General features: G+C 37.2%; 3 protein-coding genes across 4 annotated transcripts in view; 1 reads left to right on the forward strand and 2 right to left on the reverse strand.

The window, feature by feature from the left end:
• PTRH2 (peptidyl-tRNA hydrolase 2) overlaps window positions 1-20382 on the reverse strand; it is a 63369-nt gene that overhangs the window by 7419 nt on the left and 35568 nt on the right. The gene's annotated exons all lie outside the window — the stretch shown is intronic.
• The window catches only part of VMP1 (vacuole membrane protein 1), a 137060-nt gene that overhangs the window by 810 nt on the left and 115868 nt on the right, over window positions 1-20382 (forward strand). The gene's annotated exons all lie outside the window — the stretch shown is intronic.
• LOC131498068 (developmental pluripotency-associated protein 3-like) lies at window positions 6786-7246 on the reverse strand. The gene has a single exon (XM_058704926.1). It carries the CDS (start codon window positions 7242-7244, stop codon window positions 6786-6788), a length of 459 nt encoding a protein of 152 aa, XP_058560909.1. The 5' UTR covers window positions 7245-7246.

The raw sequence follows: 20382 nt of genomic DNA on the forward strand, positions 1-20382 counted from the left end.
AAGCCATATGTGGCCCTGTGTCACACTAAGATTACTTAATGACCTCCAGTAGGTTTAAAGTATTATCTTTGTTTTTATGCAGATCATGCAAAAATCTCATATAGGCTCTGACACAGTTTACCTGTCATGGCAAGACACCTCCTTTTCTTAACTTCAGTGTCTTTCAATTCTCCTTTGGGGCTGTTGTCAGAAATTTTGTAGAGAGACTGCACTGGTCTTTTGGAGAAGTTTGTACAAGTATTTCTATGATGTAATGATAGAGAATTTAATGTTCCGACCGCTACTGCCTATTAATTGTATTATCATGAGCTGTGATTTTAGTTGTGCATTCTTAACATAAATGAAAATGGTAAGAAATTATTTACCGGGAACATTTTATGCATTCTAGATTATGTTTTTATTGATCTTTGGAAGAGGGATGGTAGTACCTAGACAAATATGGCCAATTTGTGTGGGTATGAAATGATTCTGTAGTAGAAATCTTTTATATTTTACTTCTTTGCCTATATTATTTTAAAACACTAAAGCTTTTTTCTTCCCTTTGAGGGATATATCTTACTTGATTAGTACAGTTTAATTTCTGTGACTCACATTCCAGAATAAAGGTTGGTAGTTTACCAAACTTTCTGAGCTGGTCTGGATTGTGTTGATAAAAGTACTGCTCACTTTATTTCATAGGATTTTCACAATGGTTAAGTGAGATAGTAAATGGGAAATCACTATATAAATTAAAATATGGTGATGGTGTCAGTTTACTCTGAAAGCTGGAAATATATAACTGCAGAATACTGTTGCTTTGTATCATTTCACAGTTTGATGTTTTATATTAAGTGTTACTTATCTGAAAATATTATCACACACTTCTGAGATGATCTTTGCCCTAGTTTTGGACCCAATAAAAGCTACCTACGAATAGTTTCATACTGTAACCTATTGCATTAGTCACCGTGGTTAATAAGTTGGTGACTAGAAAATGAGTATAGTTTTGCATTTGGTAGTTTAAATCTGATCTTTCTTGGTCATCATGTATTGTCACTTAAGAATTTCCAAGTGCAAGGGTTTGCCTGGGTGGCTCAGTCGGTTAAATGTCTGACTCTTAATTTCAGCTCAGGTCATGATCTCACAGTTTGAGTTCGAGCCCCAGGTCAGGCTCAGTGCTGCTGGTGTGGAGCCTGCTTGGGATTTTCTCTCTGTCTCATCTCTCTCTCTCTCTGTCTCTGTCTCTCTGCCATTCCCTCCCATGGGTGGTCTCTCTCAAAATAAATAAATAGACATAAATTTTTTTTCCAAGTGCAGGGCACCTAGATAGCTCAGTTGGTTGAGCATTTGACTCTTGCTTTTGGCTTGGGTCATGATCTCACCATTAGGCTCTGTGATGGATTTGGAGCCTGCCTAAGATTCTCTCTCTTTCTGGGGCGCCTGGGTGGCTCAGTCGGTTGGACATCCGACTTCGGCCCAGGTCATGATCTCACGGTTTGTGAGTTCGAGCCCCTCATCGGGTTCTGTGCTGACAGCTCGGAGCCTGGAGCCTCCTTTGGATTCTGCATCTCCCCTCCCTTTGCCCCTCCCCTGCTCATGCTCAGTCTCTCTCTATCTCTCAATAATGAATGAATAAACGTTAAAAAAAATTAAAGAAAACAAAAAAAGATTCTCTCTTTCAGGGTGCCTCGGTGGCTCAGTTGGTTGAGTGTCTGACTTTGGTTCAGGTCATGATCTCACAGTTCTTGGGTTCCAGCCCCGCATCAGGCTCTATGCTGACAGCTCAGAGCTCAGGGTTTGCAGAGCCTGGAGCCTGCATTACTTACTTCTATTAAGTAAAAAACTTTATCATTTTACCAAAGCCTACTGAAAGCAATATGTAGAATTAGAAGCAATCTCTGTGAACATATAGTTATATTCTTCCCATTTAACAGAGGAGAAAATTGAGCCCCACAAACAATCAGTAATTGGCTTGCCTGAGGTCATATAGTTTAGGTAGTGCCACACCCTGAACTGGAAATGAAATCACAAGTCTTTTTTCTGTTCTTCTAAGGTTGTTTCCAGGCATCTTTTTATGGTTTGGTATTATTTTCCAGTTTGCATGAAAATAGTTTCTTCTGTGTATTAAAGGGATCTATATGTGTGTACACATTTTTTCCTTTTTAGCTGATTTATTCTTTTTTTAATTTTTTTAACGTTTTCATTCATTTTTGAGAGATAGAGACAGAGCGCAAGCAGGGGAGGGGCAGAGAGAGACACACAGCATCCGAGGCAGGCTCCAGGCTCTGAGCTGTCAGTGCAGAGCCCTATGTGGGGCTCAAACTCATGAACCACACGATCGTGACCTGAGCCCAAGTTGGGCGCTAAACCAACTGAGCCACCAAAGCACCCCTTAGCTGATTTATTCTTATAAATTCTAGGAAAACAAAAACACTGTGCTTGCCAAGATTTGCAGTGGAATGGAATAAAGAAAGAAAGAAAATTAGTTCTGTTCTTCAGAACAGTTTTTCTGAGTTCATGCTGCATTACTATCAGATATCAAGGTGTCTTCTTTCTGACAAGTGGAAAAGACAGAGTATCTTTGTAACACGTGTCTCTACTGAGTAAATGTTGTTGGTAATAAGTAGGAAGAAGCTGTATTAATTTCTTTGTTCCTGTTAAAAAATCTCCCCAAACTATTTGTAATTTTAATATTGTTATATGAATTATCTGTTAATTTATTGAGCCATTTCTCTATTTTATTCTGGGTAAATAGCCAGTGTAGAATAGTTCATTTTTTTTTCTTATTGAGAACCGTTTCGTTTCCACTGATTTCACAAAACCTGTTTAGTCTCTCCCCATTTTTGGAGATTATACGGCCAAATACTTAATAATCACTGTTTTTTTGCCCAGTGCTTTTTGTTGGCGTTTCTCTCTCTCTTTGGTACAGACATAAACTCCAGATTAGAAAATCTTTACTAAACCTCAGAAACAAACTTAATGAATTAAGTGATAATGTGTTTGTTGTTGTGTTAGTTAATAATCTGCTTTCACAGACTGGCAAGTATTTTGAGGGGTAAACTTTTAGAGTTTATTGCTTCAAGAAACTCTATTTAGGAAAGCAACTGTGTTTAGGGTTTGCTGAACTGATACTGTGTACTATGTAAACCCTTCAGTAAAGCTCATTTAAAAATATTATCCTCCTTGAAGGTTTTGGAAATTTGAACAGGAGACACTTTTCTTCTGTGTCAGATAAAAGACTAAGGCATTTAAAGCTTAAGGCATTTTTAAATTAAGCAAGGGTGACCCATTGAGTAATCCTGTCCCAGCTAGTCTAACTGAAATTGCTAAACAGTTTGTTGGTATTCAGAGATACATAATCTTTTCAGTATTTCATTATGATGTTTTCTCTTGTTCTTGAAGTTCTTTAATAATAACCTTGGTCTTGGGGCGCCTGGGTGGCTCAGTTGGTTAAGTGCCGGACTTTGGCTCAGGTCATGATCTCATGATTCGCGGTTTGATTCCTGCATCGGGCTCTGTGCTGGCAGCTCAGAGCCTGGAGCCTGCTTCAGATTCTGTGTCTCCCTCTCCCTCTCCCTCTGCCCCCTCCCCGGCTTGCACTGTGTCTCTCTCACTCTCTCTCTTAAAAATAAATAAAACATTTTTAAAAATTAAAAAAATAATAACCTTGGTCTTTATAATTTTTTTTTTGGAAGCACTAGGTAGTGTTAAGAGCCAGGGCAATGAAGCTAGATTGCATTCTTTCAATTCCAGCTTTTACTACTATGCAACCCTTGGGCTAGTTACTTAACCTCTTCCTCCTAGGCTATGAAGTCGGTACCTGTTAGGGTTAACTGAATAGATTTAAGTAAAGTGTTGGGAATGGCATATAGTTAATCATGATTGTTATTGTTATCATCAGGTAGCCTACTGAGCAAGTTGCTAAGAGAAAACTCTTTCCCAACCCTCTTTGAACACATGTCTTTTTGTTGCTGCTTACTTGTCATTGTTTGCTCAGTATTAATGAAGGTTCGGTAAATAAATATATATGTATTTCATTTTGTGAATATTGTACAGCATGTGTGAGATTCTTAACCAAATGAGGTATTCTAATAGGCTATTCTCTCAGTTTTTTTTGTGTGTTATTGTTATTAGTTTACATTATCTGTGCAAACCATAACAGAATTTGAGAATTGCTATTTGGGAATTTAACGTGCATTGTTATCTTCTAGCACGTACTTTCTTTGCATGGGACGATTATTCTGCAATGATATCTATTGCTGTATCTGTTCATTCATCCAATCAGGGAACAAAAATCTAAAAATCTTGTGTTAGTTCCTTTACCAGGTTTTGGAGAAAACAGTGGGAAGCAAGGACAAATGTATTTTAGTTGGGACCCTGATAGAGAAAGGATTAAACACAGAAATGAAAGAATAAACAGTGTAGTAAATATTATGAAGGAAACAAAGGTATGAGAGTTAATGTGGATGTGTGCCCATTTGAGATTCTAGCACAGTATACGTGGAATACAGCAACATGAAATGAGGTAGGGAACATACTCATGGTCCAGATTATATAGAGCTTTGTAGGCCATGGAAATGAATTTGGATTTGATTTTGAGCGTAATAGGAAGTCCTACAATTTCAAGTAGGGGAGTAGTATGATTTATAAGGACTCCACTCTCGTTCACATGTGAAGGATGAATTGAAGGGGACAAGAATAAAAATGGAAAGAGAAGTTAGGAGTCCATGGCAGTAGTCTAAATGAGAGATGAAAATGGCCTGGACCACAGTGGTGGCAAAAAAGTGGAGAGCCGTGGGTGGATACTAAATATATTTGGAATAGGACTGGGTCCTGGATTAGATGTGAAGAGTAAGGAAATGAGAAGAGTCAAGGATGACTGTGCTTCTGGATTTAGTAAGTAGGTGGAGGGTTGTGCCAAGTACTGGGAGAGGGAAGGTTTGGGAAGGACCAGGTTTGTGACAAGAAGGGGGATGGGAAGGACATGTTAAATTTGAGATGCTTAGCAATCATCCAAATGTGGTATTAGGGACACAGATCTAGAGATCAGGACCAGAAATGCAAATTCAGGTTAGTATTTTAGGGGCGCCTGGGTGGCTACGTTGGTTAAATGTCCGACTTCAGCTCAGGTCATGATCTCGCGCTTCCTGAGTTCGAGCCCCGCATCGGGGTCTGTGCTGACAGCTTAGAGCCTGGAGACTGCTTCAGATCTATGTCACCCTCTCTCTCTGCCTGCACTCCACTCACACTCTGTCTCTCTCTCTAAAAAATAAACATTAAAAAAATTAAGACAAATTCAGGCTAGTATTTTAAACTATAGGACCAAATAAATCACTTGGGGTGACAGGGAAGAGGAGAGGGCCCTGGTCAGGTAAAAGAGAGCTGGCAAAGGAGGCCAAGGAGTGTTTGAAGAAAAAACAAATACACAAAAGTACTAAAAGTGGGTATATCTAGCAGGGAGAGTACTAGGTAGATGAGGGACAGAGGGGAACTAGATTGTTCACTTTTTTCCTATACACACACACACACACACACATATACCTACATATTTATATTTTTACATATGCCTACATATTTATATATATATGTGTGTATGTGTGTATGTATATATATATATACACACATACATATATACATATATATATATATGTGTGTGTGTCTGTGTGTGTGTATACACACACATATATATATATATAAAGCATGTGAAAGTTTTTAGTTATTCAGAATTCTTTTTTTTTTTTTTTTAATTTTTTTTCAACGTTTTTTATTTATTTTTGGGACAGAGAGAGACAGAGCATGAACGGGGGAGGGGCAGAGAGAGAGGGAGACACAGAATCGGAAACAGGCTCCAGGCTCCGAGCCATCAGCCCAGAGCCTGACGCGGGGCTCGAACTCACGGACCGCGAGATCGTGACCTGGCTGAAGTCGGACGCTTAACCGACTGCGCCACCCAGGCGCCCCGTGAATTCTTTTAAGAAAGGATCAGCTCTGTGAGTTCTTACTCTGTGGTCTAAATGAAACCAGACTAAAGTCCAGTAAAGTTTATTATTATTTTTTAATGCTTATTTATTTACTTATTTTTTCAAATAAGTCTCAATTTTAATAAGATCTTCTACATACACATTTGCTACTAAAACTGGAACTACCACATAAAAAATTTTTTGTTACAATCCAAGTTTTTAAAAACAGAAAATCTAGCCTATGCACCCTGCCCTAATTATAATTATGCTCTAGCCAAACCACCCAGTATTCTCTATATATTCCTCCTGCACAAGTTACTTGGCTTCCAATTTGATGTTAGGTTTTCTTTTTTTTTCTTTTTTTTTTTTTAATGTTTTTATTTTTTAGAGAGTGTGAGTGAGGGAAGGACACACACACACACACACACACACACACACACACAGAATCTGAAGCAGGCTCCAGGCTCCCAGCTGCCAGCACAGAGCCCTATTCTACAGAGCTCTATTGGATGCTTAACCCAACTGAGCCATGCAGGAGCCCCATGTTAGGTTAGCCTATCTTCATGACTTCAGGCTTCTCAAACATACAGGCAACACTCAAAACCTACTAGTGCTTCCATGGGTCATATCAAAAAGTGGAACTAAAGTATATTGAAGTCGTTCAAATGCAAGCTACAGGATTCCTCACAAATTACTGTTATCAAGGTAGAAAAGACAAAACAGAGTTTATATCATAGATTATCAAAATATGACACAGTTTGTCTTAACAGAGCAGCTTTCCCAAGCTGCTGCATACTGATCCTAAAATTACTAGCAAGAAAAAAAACAGTATCGTAAGGTTTATGTTTACATCAACTCCATGTCATAATTATTCTCCATGCTGGTATCCTCAGAAGGATCTCTATGATACAGGCGATAGTGACATATACATCTAAATCTTTCCACTCTTGATTCATCCGTGGAATGCTGGTTGAAGTAGTGATGGTTTTTAATAAACCACATCAGCCTTTCTGTTCTTTCTTTCCGAGCAGTTAACAAAGTCCTTATTCCACCCCTCTTCCTGTTGCTGAGTATTCGGTCCACAAGCCCCTGTGGTTTCTTCTCGCTGTCCTGCTTTCGGGGTGGATATTCCGGTAGAGGGGAAGGGAGTTTGATACTAGGGTCGAGAGTCAATTTACTAAGGTTGTTTATTAATACCTCAGAGATAGTTTGAGAGGCAGCTGAGCTTTCCTGGGAATTCTCTTCACTGGCCATCTGAGAAGGTTTTGGGCTGCAAGATGGGTAAAGCTTTGTTGGCGAATCCATTGAAAGCCTACTTGCAGATTGAATCTCCTTCTAGATCTTTGGATTCCAGTAGAAAGTGATTCTCAAGACTCAACTTGCTGCAAAGTAGCCTGGAAAGAACGATACAGCCCAGAAAAAGCAAGAAGAACCAAAACTCCAACAAACCGTGGCAAAGAAAGAACAAATGTTTATTTATTTTTGAGAGTGAGCAAGAGACAGAGCACTAGAGGAGGAGGGGCAGACAGAGAAGGAGACCTAGAATCCAGGGCAGGCCCCAGGCTCTGAGCTGTCAGTGCAAGAGCCTTGTGCGGGGCTTAAACTCAAACTGCAAGATCATGACCTGAACTGAGATTGGACACTTAACCAACTGAGCCACCCAGGCGCCCCTAAAGTCCAATGAAGTTGAACTTGTTGATCTGACTAGCCACTTCCTTATTGTTGAGTCTGATTCCTTCCAGAAACCTTCAAGTCTCCATATTGCAAAAAGCATTTAATCAAGAGAATAAACAAGGTTCTCCTGCCTCTTATAAGTTTTTAAGATCCACTTACAGGAGATATTAGTACTGCTTCTATGGAGCAGAAGAATTTTCTTTAATTTCTTATTAAATAATCATAAGGATATCTCTAGGATCTCTATATCTGCAAAAATCTAATTTAGAAATTCAGATATTTGAGTTTATCAGTACCTTAGTAACTGTTAAGTGTACCTCAAAGTATGCCTAGCTGAATAGTATGTACTCAGTAAATATTTGTTAAATGAGTAAATTTCATTGTATAATTTTATGCCAATTTATTTGTTTGTTCTTTTGACAATGGACAGTTGAGTTGTTATGACTTTTTCTATTAAGACCAGTGTAGCTAAAAATATTATTGTACCTATCAGCTCTTCACGTGCAGGAGGTTCTTTTGGCTATATGTCTAGGCATAGAGTTGCTAGCAAGGATATGCCAGTATTCACCTTTTTACAAGGTGTTTTCCAAGTTCTGCTATTGTCATCTGCTTATTTTTTGCTGAAAGAATCCATGCAGAGAATGGTGTGGTGGATTATAAAATTTAGTGTTGACTTGCAAAATGGTCACAAATTCTTCTCATCCTTTGTAGTGTGATTTTACTGTTACTGTACTCCTTGACGCTGTACTTTGCCACATGACTTGCTTTGACCAAAGGAACATTAGCAAGTGTGATACAAGCAGAGACTTGAAAAACGTGCACATTGGGCATATCTTCTCTTACAGCTCTTTAGAACTCCGAGCCCACCATGTGGAAAAAAAAAAAAAAAAAAAAAAAAAAAGCCAGACTAACCTTCTGGGGCATAGGAGACCTAACACGAGGCATCCCAACTGAGACCTGCATAGCTCAAGAGCCAGGCTAGTCCAGACCAGAATTGTCTAGCCTAACTCACAGAATCATGAGAAATATTGAATGATTTTTTTGAAGTCACTAAATTTTTGAATTATATTACTACATAGTAAAACAGACTGTATAAAAATGGTATCTTATGATCTTGATTCATATTTTTTGATTGTCAGTGAGATCAAATATCTTCATTATTGACCATGAAATACCTGTTTATGTCTTTTGCCTATTTTAGTTTTATAGAGTTATCTTTTTCTACATATTTTATTTTATTTATTTATTTTTTTTTTTTAATTTTTTTTTTAATGTTTTTTATTTATTTTTGGGACAGACAGAGACAGAGCATGAACGGGGGAGGGGCAGAGAGAGAGGGAGACACAGAATCGGAAACAGGCTCCAGGCTCCGAGCCATCAGCTCAGAGCCCGACGCGGGGCTCGAACTCACGGACCGCGAGATCGTGACCTGGCTGAAGTCGGACGCTTAAACGACTGCGCCACCCAGGCGCCCCTCTACATATTTTAAATTCTTTATATAACTCTTCTGTTTCTTGGTTGGTTTCTCTTTTTCCATACATATACAAAACACCTTCATTTTTTGTTACTATAACATGTGTGTATGTATGTATATATATACAGAGAGAGAGAGAGTCCGAACACAAGAATTTTGTCAGATACATGTATATTGCAACTATTTTCTCTCATTCTGTGGTTTACCTTTTTGGTTTTCTTTTATTTATTTATTTGTTTGTTTATTTACCTTTTTGGTTTTCTTAACAAGTTTTTTAACTTGATAAAGTACAGTTATCAATTTTCTTTTATGGTTCTTGTTTTTTAAGGCTAAGAAATAGTTGTCTACTCCAAGATTGCAAAGATTTTCTCCTTGTTTTTTCCTAGAAGGTTTATAGTATTAGTTCTTACATTTAGATCTATGATCCATTTCAAATCAGTTATTGCATTTGAAAAATAAAGGTTGATGTTCACTTTTTCATAAGAATATTCAGTTATTTTAGTACCATTTGTTGAAGAGATGTTCCTTTGACCATTGAATTGCCTTGTACCTTGTTGAAAATTAATTGACCCAATATATGTGGGTCTAATTCTGTATTCTCTATTCTGTTTCACTGATCTACGTCTGTCCTTTTGCCAAAACCACACTGTCATTACTGTAACTTTATAATAAATCTTGAAATCAGTTAGTGCAAGTCTTACAACTCTGCTCTTGATCCAAATTGTTTTAGCTATTCTAAGTTTTTTGCATTTCCATGTAAATTTGAATCCACTTGTCACTTTTGAGTTTTTAAAAAACCTGCTTGAGTTTTGATTTAGATTGCATTAAACCTATACATCAGTTTGAGGGAAATTGTCATAATAACAATATTGAGTCTTTCAAATGATCAACATGGTATATTTCCCTGTGTATTTAGGCCCTCTGTAATTTCTTTTCTTACTGTTTTAGAATAGGTCTTGCATGTATGTTATTAAACTTACCTCTTTTTTTTTTTGAAAGTGTCCAAAATGGTTTTATTTTTTTTCCCCCTCTATTTTTTTAAAAATATAGTTTATTGTCAAATCGGCTAACACATAGTACGTAAAATGTGCTCTTGGTTTTTGGGGTAGATTCCTGTGGTTCATTGCTTACATACAACACCCAGTGCTCATCCCAACATAAACTTACCTCTTAAATATTTTACGTTTCAGATGCTATTGTAAATGAAATTTTTTAAAAAAGGTTTTTTTAGTGTTTATTTTTGAGAGAGACAGAGTGTGAGTCGGGGGAGGGGCAGAGAGAGAGAGGGAGACACAGAATCTGAGGCAGGCTCCAGGCTCTGAGCTGTCAGCACAAAGCAGGGCTTTGATGAATTTTTTTTTTTTTTTTTTTTTTTTTTAAACGTTTATTTACTTTTGAGACAGAGGGAGACAGAGCATGAACCGGGGAGGGTCAGAGAGAGAGAGGGAGACACAGAATCCGAAACAGGCTCCAGGCTCTGAGCTGTCCGCACAGAGCCCGACGTGGGGCTCGAACTCACAAACTGTGAGATCATGACCTGAGCCGAAGTTGGACGCTCAACCGACTGAGCCACCCAGGCGCCCCAGGGCTTTGATGAATTTGATGCAGGGCTCAAACTCACAGACTGAGAGATCATGACCCAAGCCGAAGTCAGACGCTTAACCAACTGAGCCACCCAGGTGCTCTGTAAAATTTTTAAATTTAAATTTCTAATTTTTTATTCCAGGTATATAATAGAGAGTTGGTTTTTACACCTGTGACCTTACCAAATTCATTTTTTAGTTCCAGTAGTTCTGAGCATTTTTCAGTTTTCTCTTATTTTGACCCATGAGTTATTTAAAACTGTGCATTAGCTTCTGAGTGCGTATAAATTTTATATTTTTGTTACTAAAGTTTGGCACAATTTCTGAATTATCAGAGAATGTGGTCCCTGATGCCCATTCTTTGGAATATGTTGAGACTGGTCTCTTGACTTAATCAAGATAAGTGGGTTTAAAAATTCATATTCTCTGACATTAGATGCTGAATCTTATATATATCCATTCCTACCCTTTATTATTGTTTTTAACATTTCTTTCTCCGTAATTCTACTGACTGCTGCCTTTTTTTCAATGTTTATTTTTGAGAGAGTGCACAAGTTGGGGAGGGGCAGAGCAAGAGAGGGAGACAGAATGCAAAGCAGACTCCAGGCTCCGAGCTGTCAGTGAAGAACCTGACCTCACGAACTGTGAAATCATGACCTGAACCAAAGTTGGATGCTTAACTGACTGAGCCACCCAGGTGCCCCCCAACATTTTATTTCTTAATTGTATTGTTCAAATATTTTATCTTCACTGAATATTTTTCTTTGCTTGAAATATCAGTAACAGTTCTTTTTAAATCTACAAATACAGTGTTGGATTTATCCATTTCTCCGTGTATTTTTATGTTATAAATTTTTTTAAGTTTATTTATTACTGAGTGAGAAAGGGAGAGAGAGAATTTCAGGCAGACTCTATACCGTTAGCGTGGAACCTGATACAGGGCTTGTCCAGTGCTTAACCAACTGAGCCACTCATGTGCCCTTGTTATAAATTTTGCTGCTATATTGTATTAGTGCTTTCAAATTTAGAATTATTATATTTTCCTGGTGAATTGAAACTTTTATTATTATGTTCTGTGTCCCTAATAATGACTTTTGTCTTTCATCTTATTTTCAGCCTTTCTGTGTCCTTATAAAAAAGCATGGATTTTTAAAAAATTCAGTTTGCAATCTTTTTAAAGTGATTTGATAGTTTTTTAAACAATTGAGAACCCTTAAAAAAATATATATTTGTTTTTGAGAGAGAGTGCACACACATGCGCACACACAGGGGAGGGGTGGAGAGAGAATACCAAGCAGGCTCCACACTGTCAGCGCAGAGCCCCACACAGGGCTTGAACTCATAAACCGTGAGATCATGACCTGAGCTGAAATGAAGAGTCAGCCACTTAACCAACTGAGCCACCCAGGTACCCCTAAAATGATAAGTTTAATCTGTTTATGTTTATTTTGATTATTGACATATTTGGACTATTCGGACTTCTTTCTATCAAGAACTATTTTGAAGCTCCCAAACTTTAGAACACATTAGATCTCATCTTTCTCTTCCATATTTATATATCATTATCCAACTTTCTTTTTAAAATTATTGTCACAGACACTTTTATTATTTTATACAATACTTGGTTAAACACCCTTATTTATTGCCTACCATTAATGTCTTTATTTTATTGGGCACACAAGTCTAGACTAGCTATTTTATCTCAAAAACTCTGATATTATTCCATTATTTTATGGCTTTCATTGTTGCTGTTGAGAGTTCTGCTTCCATTCTAACCGTTCTTCCATTTCTTAACAATTTGTCCTTTTTGACTTTTTTCAAGATCAAGACTTACATTAGTGTTCTGCAATTTGATTGCAGTGTTTCTGGTTAAGACTTATTTTTATTTGTTCTACTTGGGATATATTGTACTTCCTAGATTGATGGGCTCAGTTTTGGAAATTTTAGGTCTTTATTTTTTGAATTTACATTTCTCCTATTTTTTATATTCTTCTGAGTTTGCCATTAAACAAATGATAGACCTTCTCATTCTGTCTTCTGTGTCTCTTATTTGCTTATATTTTCCATCTTTGCTGCGTCCTTAATAAATTCCCTGGATAGCTCATCCAATTAATCTGTGTTTGACCCGTGCATTTTATCCATTGGCTTTTAATTTCAGCAGTTATTACTTTTAGAATTTCCATTTACTTTTCTTTCCTTCAAATCTATTTAGTTGGGGTAGTATGTATTGTGTGCTCATTTTTGTAATTGCATCCTTTGTTCAGTAAACATTTTATACATAACTATTCTATAATATATTTACTCTGCACCTGAATCTCTAGTACCTGTTGTTCTTGTTCTGAAGGGGTAGAGGATTGGTAGAGCAGTTGGAGGTGTCTGTATTGATAATGGCTTGTTTTCTGGTACTTCTGTGAGTTTATTGATTGATCTTACTCTGTTGGAGTCCAGCAAACCTAATTTACAAAGAGGGTTTACTTCTGCCTCTGCTTAAAGCTAGAAAGGCACCTCTGATTTGGGACTACATCAGTAGTGCTTGGGGTTGTAGCAGAAGAAATATTCTCTATCCTCTTTGAGTCTCTTGCTGGTCCTAGGGATTAAACTGATATAAAATACATTTGTAGGGGCGCCTGGATGGCTCAGTCGGTCATGATCTCACGGTTCATGGGACTTCAGCTCAGGTCATGATCTCACGGTTCATGGGTTTGAGCCCCACATTGGGCCCTCTGCTGTCAGCACAGAGCCCGCTTCCAATTCTCTGTCTCCCTCTCTGTTTGCCCCTCCCCTGTTCATTCTCTCTCTCTCAAAAATAAATAAATATTAAAAAAAAAGTAGGAGAAAATCATACAAACTTTACTAATTTTTTAACATGTAAATGGGAACCTTCACAAGAGAATGAAGACCCAAAGAAGTGACCAGAGCAGGAAACTTTTATACCTTTTAGATCAAGAAACAATAAATTTGTGAAGAATTGACAATACAAAGAAGTTTGTTCTAGTAAATGGTGAAGAAATAACTAGAAAGATAAAGGTTAATTTAATACAGTTTGTATGGATTTGTCAGCCCCAGGTTTCCCGTCTCTATGTTAAGAATGTCTTCCTCCTGGTACGGCGGGGGGGGGTGCGGCCTTTTACCTGGGAGTTTTATTTCCCGCTGTCAGGAAGAAAAAGGAAAGTCAAAGTGTCCTTGTACCTGCCATTTCTTAAAAGTACCTTTAATTCAAAGGAATCAATATGCCTAAGTGGCATATTTTGGGGTGACATTCTGTTTTTCTTCATGGGTTTCTGCCCAAAGAGGAAGTCACAAGTATAGCTTCTCATCTCCAAAGTTCAGTCTTTCTACAGGGATGTTGCTGTAGGAAGCTTCTCAGGGTAGCCTGAGCCCTCTCAATTGCAGTTGCTCTTCTCAGTTTCTTTCCTACTGCTCAGGTTTTCTTCTGTTCCCACTCTGCTTCACAAGTACCCTAGCTCTTAGACCATTCAGTCTCTGTAGGTCTGTTGTATAGTTTACTTATTTTTTGGAGGGATGGAAGGGACCTTGGAGACTGCCTCTTCCCTTTGTGAAACCAGTGATGTCTCAAAGAATTTGTCCAATTTAGCGTGTAGTTTCTATAGAGAAGAAGGAACCCTCAAAATTCCTAGTGCATGTACCTGACTTCATATAGTAAATGTTACTGAAAAGTTTATATTTTTGCACGTATATTATTTTGTTATTTTATGAAACCCTATCTTGAAGGCATGTGGGTGCTAAGAATTCATCGATACATATAATGACACCATAATTTACCTACTCAGTAGGTTCAAATTTTCCTAAGATAGAAGTGAAGGTCCCTAGATGATTATTATCAGGAAGCTATTTAATATTTAAGAGAAAATGAAACACAAAATAGCCTTTAAAGTGGGCAAAGAATGACAATTCAATGTAGAAAATGCTGTAGGAAATTCTGTCTCTTTAATGTTGAATGACCAAAAAATACCAACAGTTATTTCCATTTACCCATCTTAATAGGTGTAGTGGGGACATTACTACTATTTTGATGCATGGATAACATATAACAAGTTCTAGTATTTTTCCAAACAATGGGTAATAAAAAAAATTCTGTTTCATAGATCATAAAGTTTGAAATTATCTGGATCAAATCCTTCATTTTAATTCAAATAATTTGAAATGCGTATATTTGTCATTTGCAAGTATTCTATGATGTAACTTTCTCTCGTTGAATTTTTTTTAATGTTTATTATTGAGAGAGAGAGAGAGAGAGAGAGAGAGAATAGGGAGAGGGGCAGAGAGAGGGAGACACAGAATCTAAAGCAGGCTCCAGGCTCTGAGCTGTCAGCACAGAGCCCGATGTGGGGCTTGAATCCACGAGCTGTGAGATCATGACCTGAGCCAAAGTCGGACGCTCAACTGACTGAGCCACCCAGGCACCCCTAACTTATTTTCATATTAATGACTCATATAGGCTAGTTTATAAACCCCAGGTATTTAGGGGCAATAAAATAAGGAGTCTATTTAGCAATCTGAATTTAAAATTTTGTCAGAAATACACAAACAGTAAAAACCCACAAAGGAATTACTAAAAGAAGCAAAGGTGAAATCTGATTTTGATGACAGGCCTTTATTTGTCTGTTTGTGAGAATCAACAGAGATGAGTGTTCTCTTAATTCTGCTAATGGGGAATGTTTTGTAAATACCATAACATGCTAAACCTTTGGGACTACTTTATTATCATTTTTTTTCTATGACTCCAGAATTTCTTGATAAGAATTGAAAGCACTCTGGGGCACCTGGGTGGCTCAGTCGGTTAAGCGGCCGACTTCGGCTCAGGTCATGATCTTGCGGCCCGTGAGTTCGAGCCCTGCTTTGGGCTCTGTGCTGACAGCTCAGAGCCTGGAGCCTGTTTTCAGATTCTGTGTCTCCCTCTCTCTGACCCTCCCCTGTTCATGCTCTGTCTCTCTCTGTCTCAAAAATGAATAAATGTTAAAAAAAAAAAAAAATTAAAAAAAAAAAAGAATTGAAAGCACTCTCACAAAGACTGTGTAGTAGAAGAAATGTTGAATTTGGAGTTGGAAACGTGGGGCTGAACTCTCACTTTGCCATTTATATGCTGCTGAATTGCTATTTAGAGCCTTTGAGCCCAGAGTTTCTCATCTGTAGAAGGCAGGAATAAAAATAACTGTTCCCTACACAGGTTTGTTAGCATCAAATTAACTAATCTATATGTAAACGATAAATCATTATACAGAGTAGGTATTGTTGCATAAATCCAAACTCTGGCCTTGGGTCGGGTAGAATTCTTAGACTATTAGAATAGAAAGAAAATTATGGCAGTAATTTATGTGTCTGATAATTGGTTGAGGAAAGAGAATCAGAGATTGAGAGTAACATTCCCAAGGTCTTACAGTTAGCTGAATCTCCCAGCTCTGGAATGTTACTCGTTTTGCTGGTTTAATTTTTTTTAAGTTTATTTACTTTGGGAGAGAGAGAGAGAGCACACACAAGCAGGGCAGGAGCAGAGAAAGAATCCCAAGCGGGCTCCACACTGTCAGCACAGAGCCAGATGCAGGGCTTGACCCACAAACTGCGAGATCATGACTTGAGCTGAAACCAAGAGTTGAACTCTTAACCAACTGAGCCATCCAGGTGCCCCTACTGTTTTAATTCTTGATCTTACTCCCCCATCTTTTTGGTGAAAATGTTTTGCTGAAATTGCACTGATTAAGAAAAACTGAATGAATATTTAGTAGATTGAGAGAAAATGAGAAATGGGATTTTTCAAGCTGTGATTTTATAAGTTATATATTTTCTGCATTGAAATAAAGTCATGTTTTTACACAAAGAAACATAAAATTATTTTTTTACATATTGGAAGTGAGAGATAAACAATCCCCCCAAACCTATCAAACTCTGAAGAAGGGGGTCCGTAAAATGTCCTCCAGGTTGTATCTTTTTAAAATATGGATTCTTGGGGGTGCCTGGGTGGCTCAGTCAGTTAAGCCTCTGACTTCGGCTCAGATCATGATCTCGCCATTTGTGAGTTCAAGCCCCATATCAGGCTCTGTGCTGACAGCTCAGAGCCTGGAGCCTGCTTCAGATTCTGTCTCCCTCTCTCTCTGCCGCTCCCACACTCGCACTCTGTGTTTCTCTCTCTCAGAAATAAATAAACATTAAAAAAATTTTTTTTAATATTTAAAATTTTATTTAATTAAAAATTAGATCTGCAGGTTCTGTGTTGACAGTGTGGAGCCTGCTTGGGATTCTCTCTCACTCCCTCTCTCTCTGCCCCTCCTGTGCTCTTAAGATAAATAGATCTGGAGCAGTGACCTTTTCAACAATTAGAAGACTGTGACAAGTTTAATGTATTTTACACTTCACTAAGTTAGGTTGATGGACCTTTTAGGCCATAAATATATACTCTCATAAACTGCTAACCCATTATTGGGAGATATATTGAAGTTTTGAATGCATTTAAATTGTATCCTAACTTGGGGCTTTATTTATGTTTGTTTGTTTGTTTGTTTGTTTTATTTTTTTCCCCTTTTTTAAATTTAAATTTTAGTTAGCATACAGTGCCATATTGATTTCGGGAACAGAATTCAGTGGCTCATCACTTACACACAACACCCAGGGCTAACCAAATAAGTGATCCTCTTAGTACCCATCACCCATCTAGCCCACCTCCCACATACCTCCCTCTGTCAACCCCATAGTTTGTTCTCTATCATTAAGAGTCTCTTGTGATTTGTTTCCTTCTTTTCTCCACCCCCCCCCCTTTCATATGTTCATCTGTTCTGTTTCTTAAATTCCATGTATGAGTGAAATCATATGGTATTTGTCTTCTCTGATTGACTTATTTTGCTTAGCATATTTTGAGTTTTTAATTTGTCTAATTCTTCAAAACTTTAGAAAGTTCCAAAGGATTCAAGGATTTTTTTTTTCATACATTCTTATTCAAATAATGAATTTTCAGAGAACACACTTTTACACTGCCACAGCCATGTGATGATCTCTGGCTCTTATAGTCAGATGATCCAATAGTCACTGATATTGTTCATGGTGTTTGGATTAGCTTTGGCTTTTTACCCTTGCACAAGTGGAAAACTGTATCAAAGCCTCACTGATCAAGATATATTTATTACCCTTTACTTAGATTATTTATTAAGTTTCCAATAATAAATTGCAATTGCTTTATCTTCACAGTTTTAGAGAAATCTATAGCTATTTTGAAGTAGTCTGTGAATGAATGTACTAAATAGTCCAATTAAGTACCTACATGCTTCTCAAAGCAAGAAAGATTACTGAAATATATTCAAGTTGAAATACAATATTTAATTGGCTGTCTTTGCATGCCTTGTATGAAGAACGGTGTACATTATTGAGAAAGCCGACTTAATATTTTTGTGAGAAAGTAGAATCATTTGAATAAATGGTTTTCTTACAAGGAAGTGTGTTCATTTTATCTTGGAATACAGTGGCCAAGAAAATTAGAGTCAATGGCTTCATCACTCTTATTTTCTTTTCCTTTTCATCTTGTTAAATTCTACACACTAACTCATATTACTCTGGGAGTTGCTATTTTCATGTCATCCTTAAGTGTTTTTTGTTTTGCTTTAGGGAACTCAGAGTAACTTAGTTTCACATTGTTTTTGCATTACAAGTACAGCTAATGTTTAAAATGAATGGAGTATTATAGTCTTAGCAGTAGATGTACAACCTACAAAGAACCTTTGTGAGCTGATTTTAGCAGCATTTTCTCAGCACTTCTGACAGAAACAGAAGACCCCACATATTTTAATATCAACCTTTGATTTATTTTTTTATTTTAAAATTTTTATTTATTTTTGAGAGGGTGGGGAGGAGCAGAGAAAGAGGGAGACACAGAATCCGAAGCAGGCTTCAGGCTCTGAGCTGTCAGCACAGAGCCCAACATAGGGCTCAAATCCACGAGTCGTGAGATCATGATCTGAGCTGAAATGGGATGCTTAACTGACTGAACCACCCAGGCACCCCTCAACCTTTTATTTTAAATGCTTCAGCATTTTCAGATTGAAAATCTGCTAGTTACAATATTTTAAGGCATTTCTTTTATCTAGAAGATACAAGAAGATACATTTCTTGTATCTTTACAATGAAAATTATTATTTGATGTTTGAGTTATGCTTCTTTCCTATTTCTGTCTTCTCATCCTAGCCATAGACCTTTAGAGTTTAACAGTCTCATTCTTGGGATGCCTGGGTGGCTCAGTTAAGTGTACACTTTTTAAAAAATATTTGTTTTTGAGAGAGAGAGAATGCGTGTGTGCGCGAGTTGGGGAGGAGCAGAGAGGGAGAGAGAGAATCCCAAGCAGGCTCCACACTGTCAGTGCAGAGCCTGACACAGGGCTTGAACTCACAAACTGTGAGATCATGACTTGAGCCGAAATCAAGAGTCAGATGCTTAATTGACTGAGCCACCCAGGCACCCCAAGCCTTCAACTCTTAAGTCACATTTATGGACCAGCTCTTAGAATATCTTATTTCCTTCCATAGATTGAGCTTGTCTCTTTCAAAATTCTTAGAAGAATTTAGTTTTGGGACTTGGGGGTGTCTTACCATAGGTCAGTGTACTCCCTGGTATTATTGAGACCACCTTGTATCTGGATCCTACCTCTAGGTTTGTCACTGACTTATGATTGAGGAAGATGGGGACAAAAATATTTCAAGGGAATTTTAAAAGACAGTAGTGTAAAATATTTTCAAAAATGGTTAAAATGCAAAAATTTTGATACTTTTATAAGCTTAGTTGTTTAGAACACAGGTAGTTTTTTGCATGTTTTGCTTTATAGTTCTTTGGGGAATGGCAAATGGTTTTTAAAAGTTGTTTTTAAAACTATGAACTTATTTTGTTTGTAAGAAGTATATTGATGAAAAGAAAATAACTTAGTTCCTTTGGTTATTTCTTACAAAACAAAATTCCAGACTATTTTGTTTTCTAGAGAATTTTTTGAGTAGGAAATGTCAGTAAGCTGTTTTCTTTTGTAGCGTATTGTGTAAGAACACATTATTTGCTCAAATGAAAATTCCTGTTGCAATATCTTTAAAAACATCTTCAATAATTGCATAATACCGTTATTATAAGTAAGTACTCAAATGAACTCAAATTGTTTTGGATAAACTTTTATCTCTTAAAGATGATTACTACAGGAAAGAGTAAAGCTGGGGAAATGAGTTCAATTATCACATTGTTTGGCTGGAGGGCAAGTTTTAGAATCTTTTCTTCACAGTGCACATGCCCTTTTGTGACTTGTTAATCTTTTTGTCGCAAATTAATTACATGTTATTTATTGTGATGTAGGTAAATGGCTGTTCATCTATGAAATGAATTGCCTACAGATTTTGGCTGAATATGAACATATGTGGTTTTAAGTATTTATAGTATGGCTTCTAGTTAAATGATTAGAAGATAGAAGATCCAAAACTCCTTTATTATATGGTCCATTTCAAACATCCTCAGTTAATTTTATTAATAAAGCCCAGAAAGCATGATTTGTGGAATAGAGTTACATGTTGTGAACCTATTATGATGCTCTGGTCTTAGAGAATTCCACAGAATAACTTCATTCATTTTTCTGTGTCCTTTTAATTGCTTGGCTATATTTATATTGTCTTTTGAAAACACCTTCATATAAGTATGACTTAAGTTCTCAGAATCAAACTTCCAGCTTTTATGAACTCTT

The sequence above is a fragment of the Neofelis nebulosa genome, chromosome 16 (genome assembly GCF_028018385.1).
Source record: "Neofelis nebulosa isolate mNeoNeb1 chromosome 16, mNeoNeb1.pri, whole genome shotgun sequence".
Taxonomy (NCBI): Eukaryota; Metazoa; Chordata; class Mammalia; order Carnivora; family Felidae; genus Neofelis; species Neofelis nebulosa.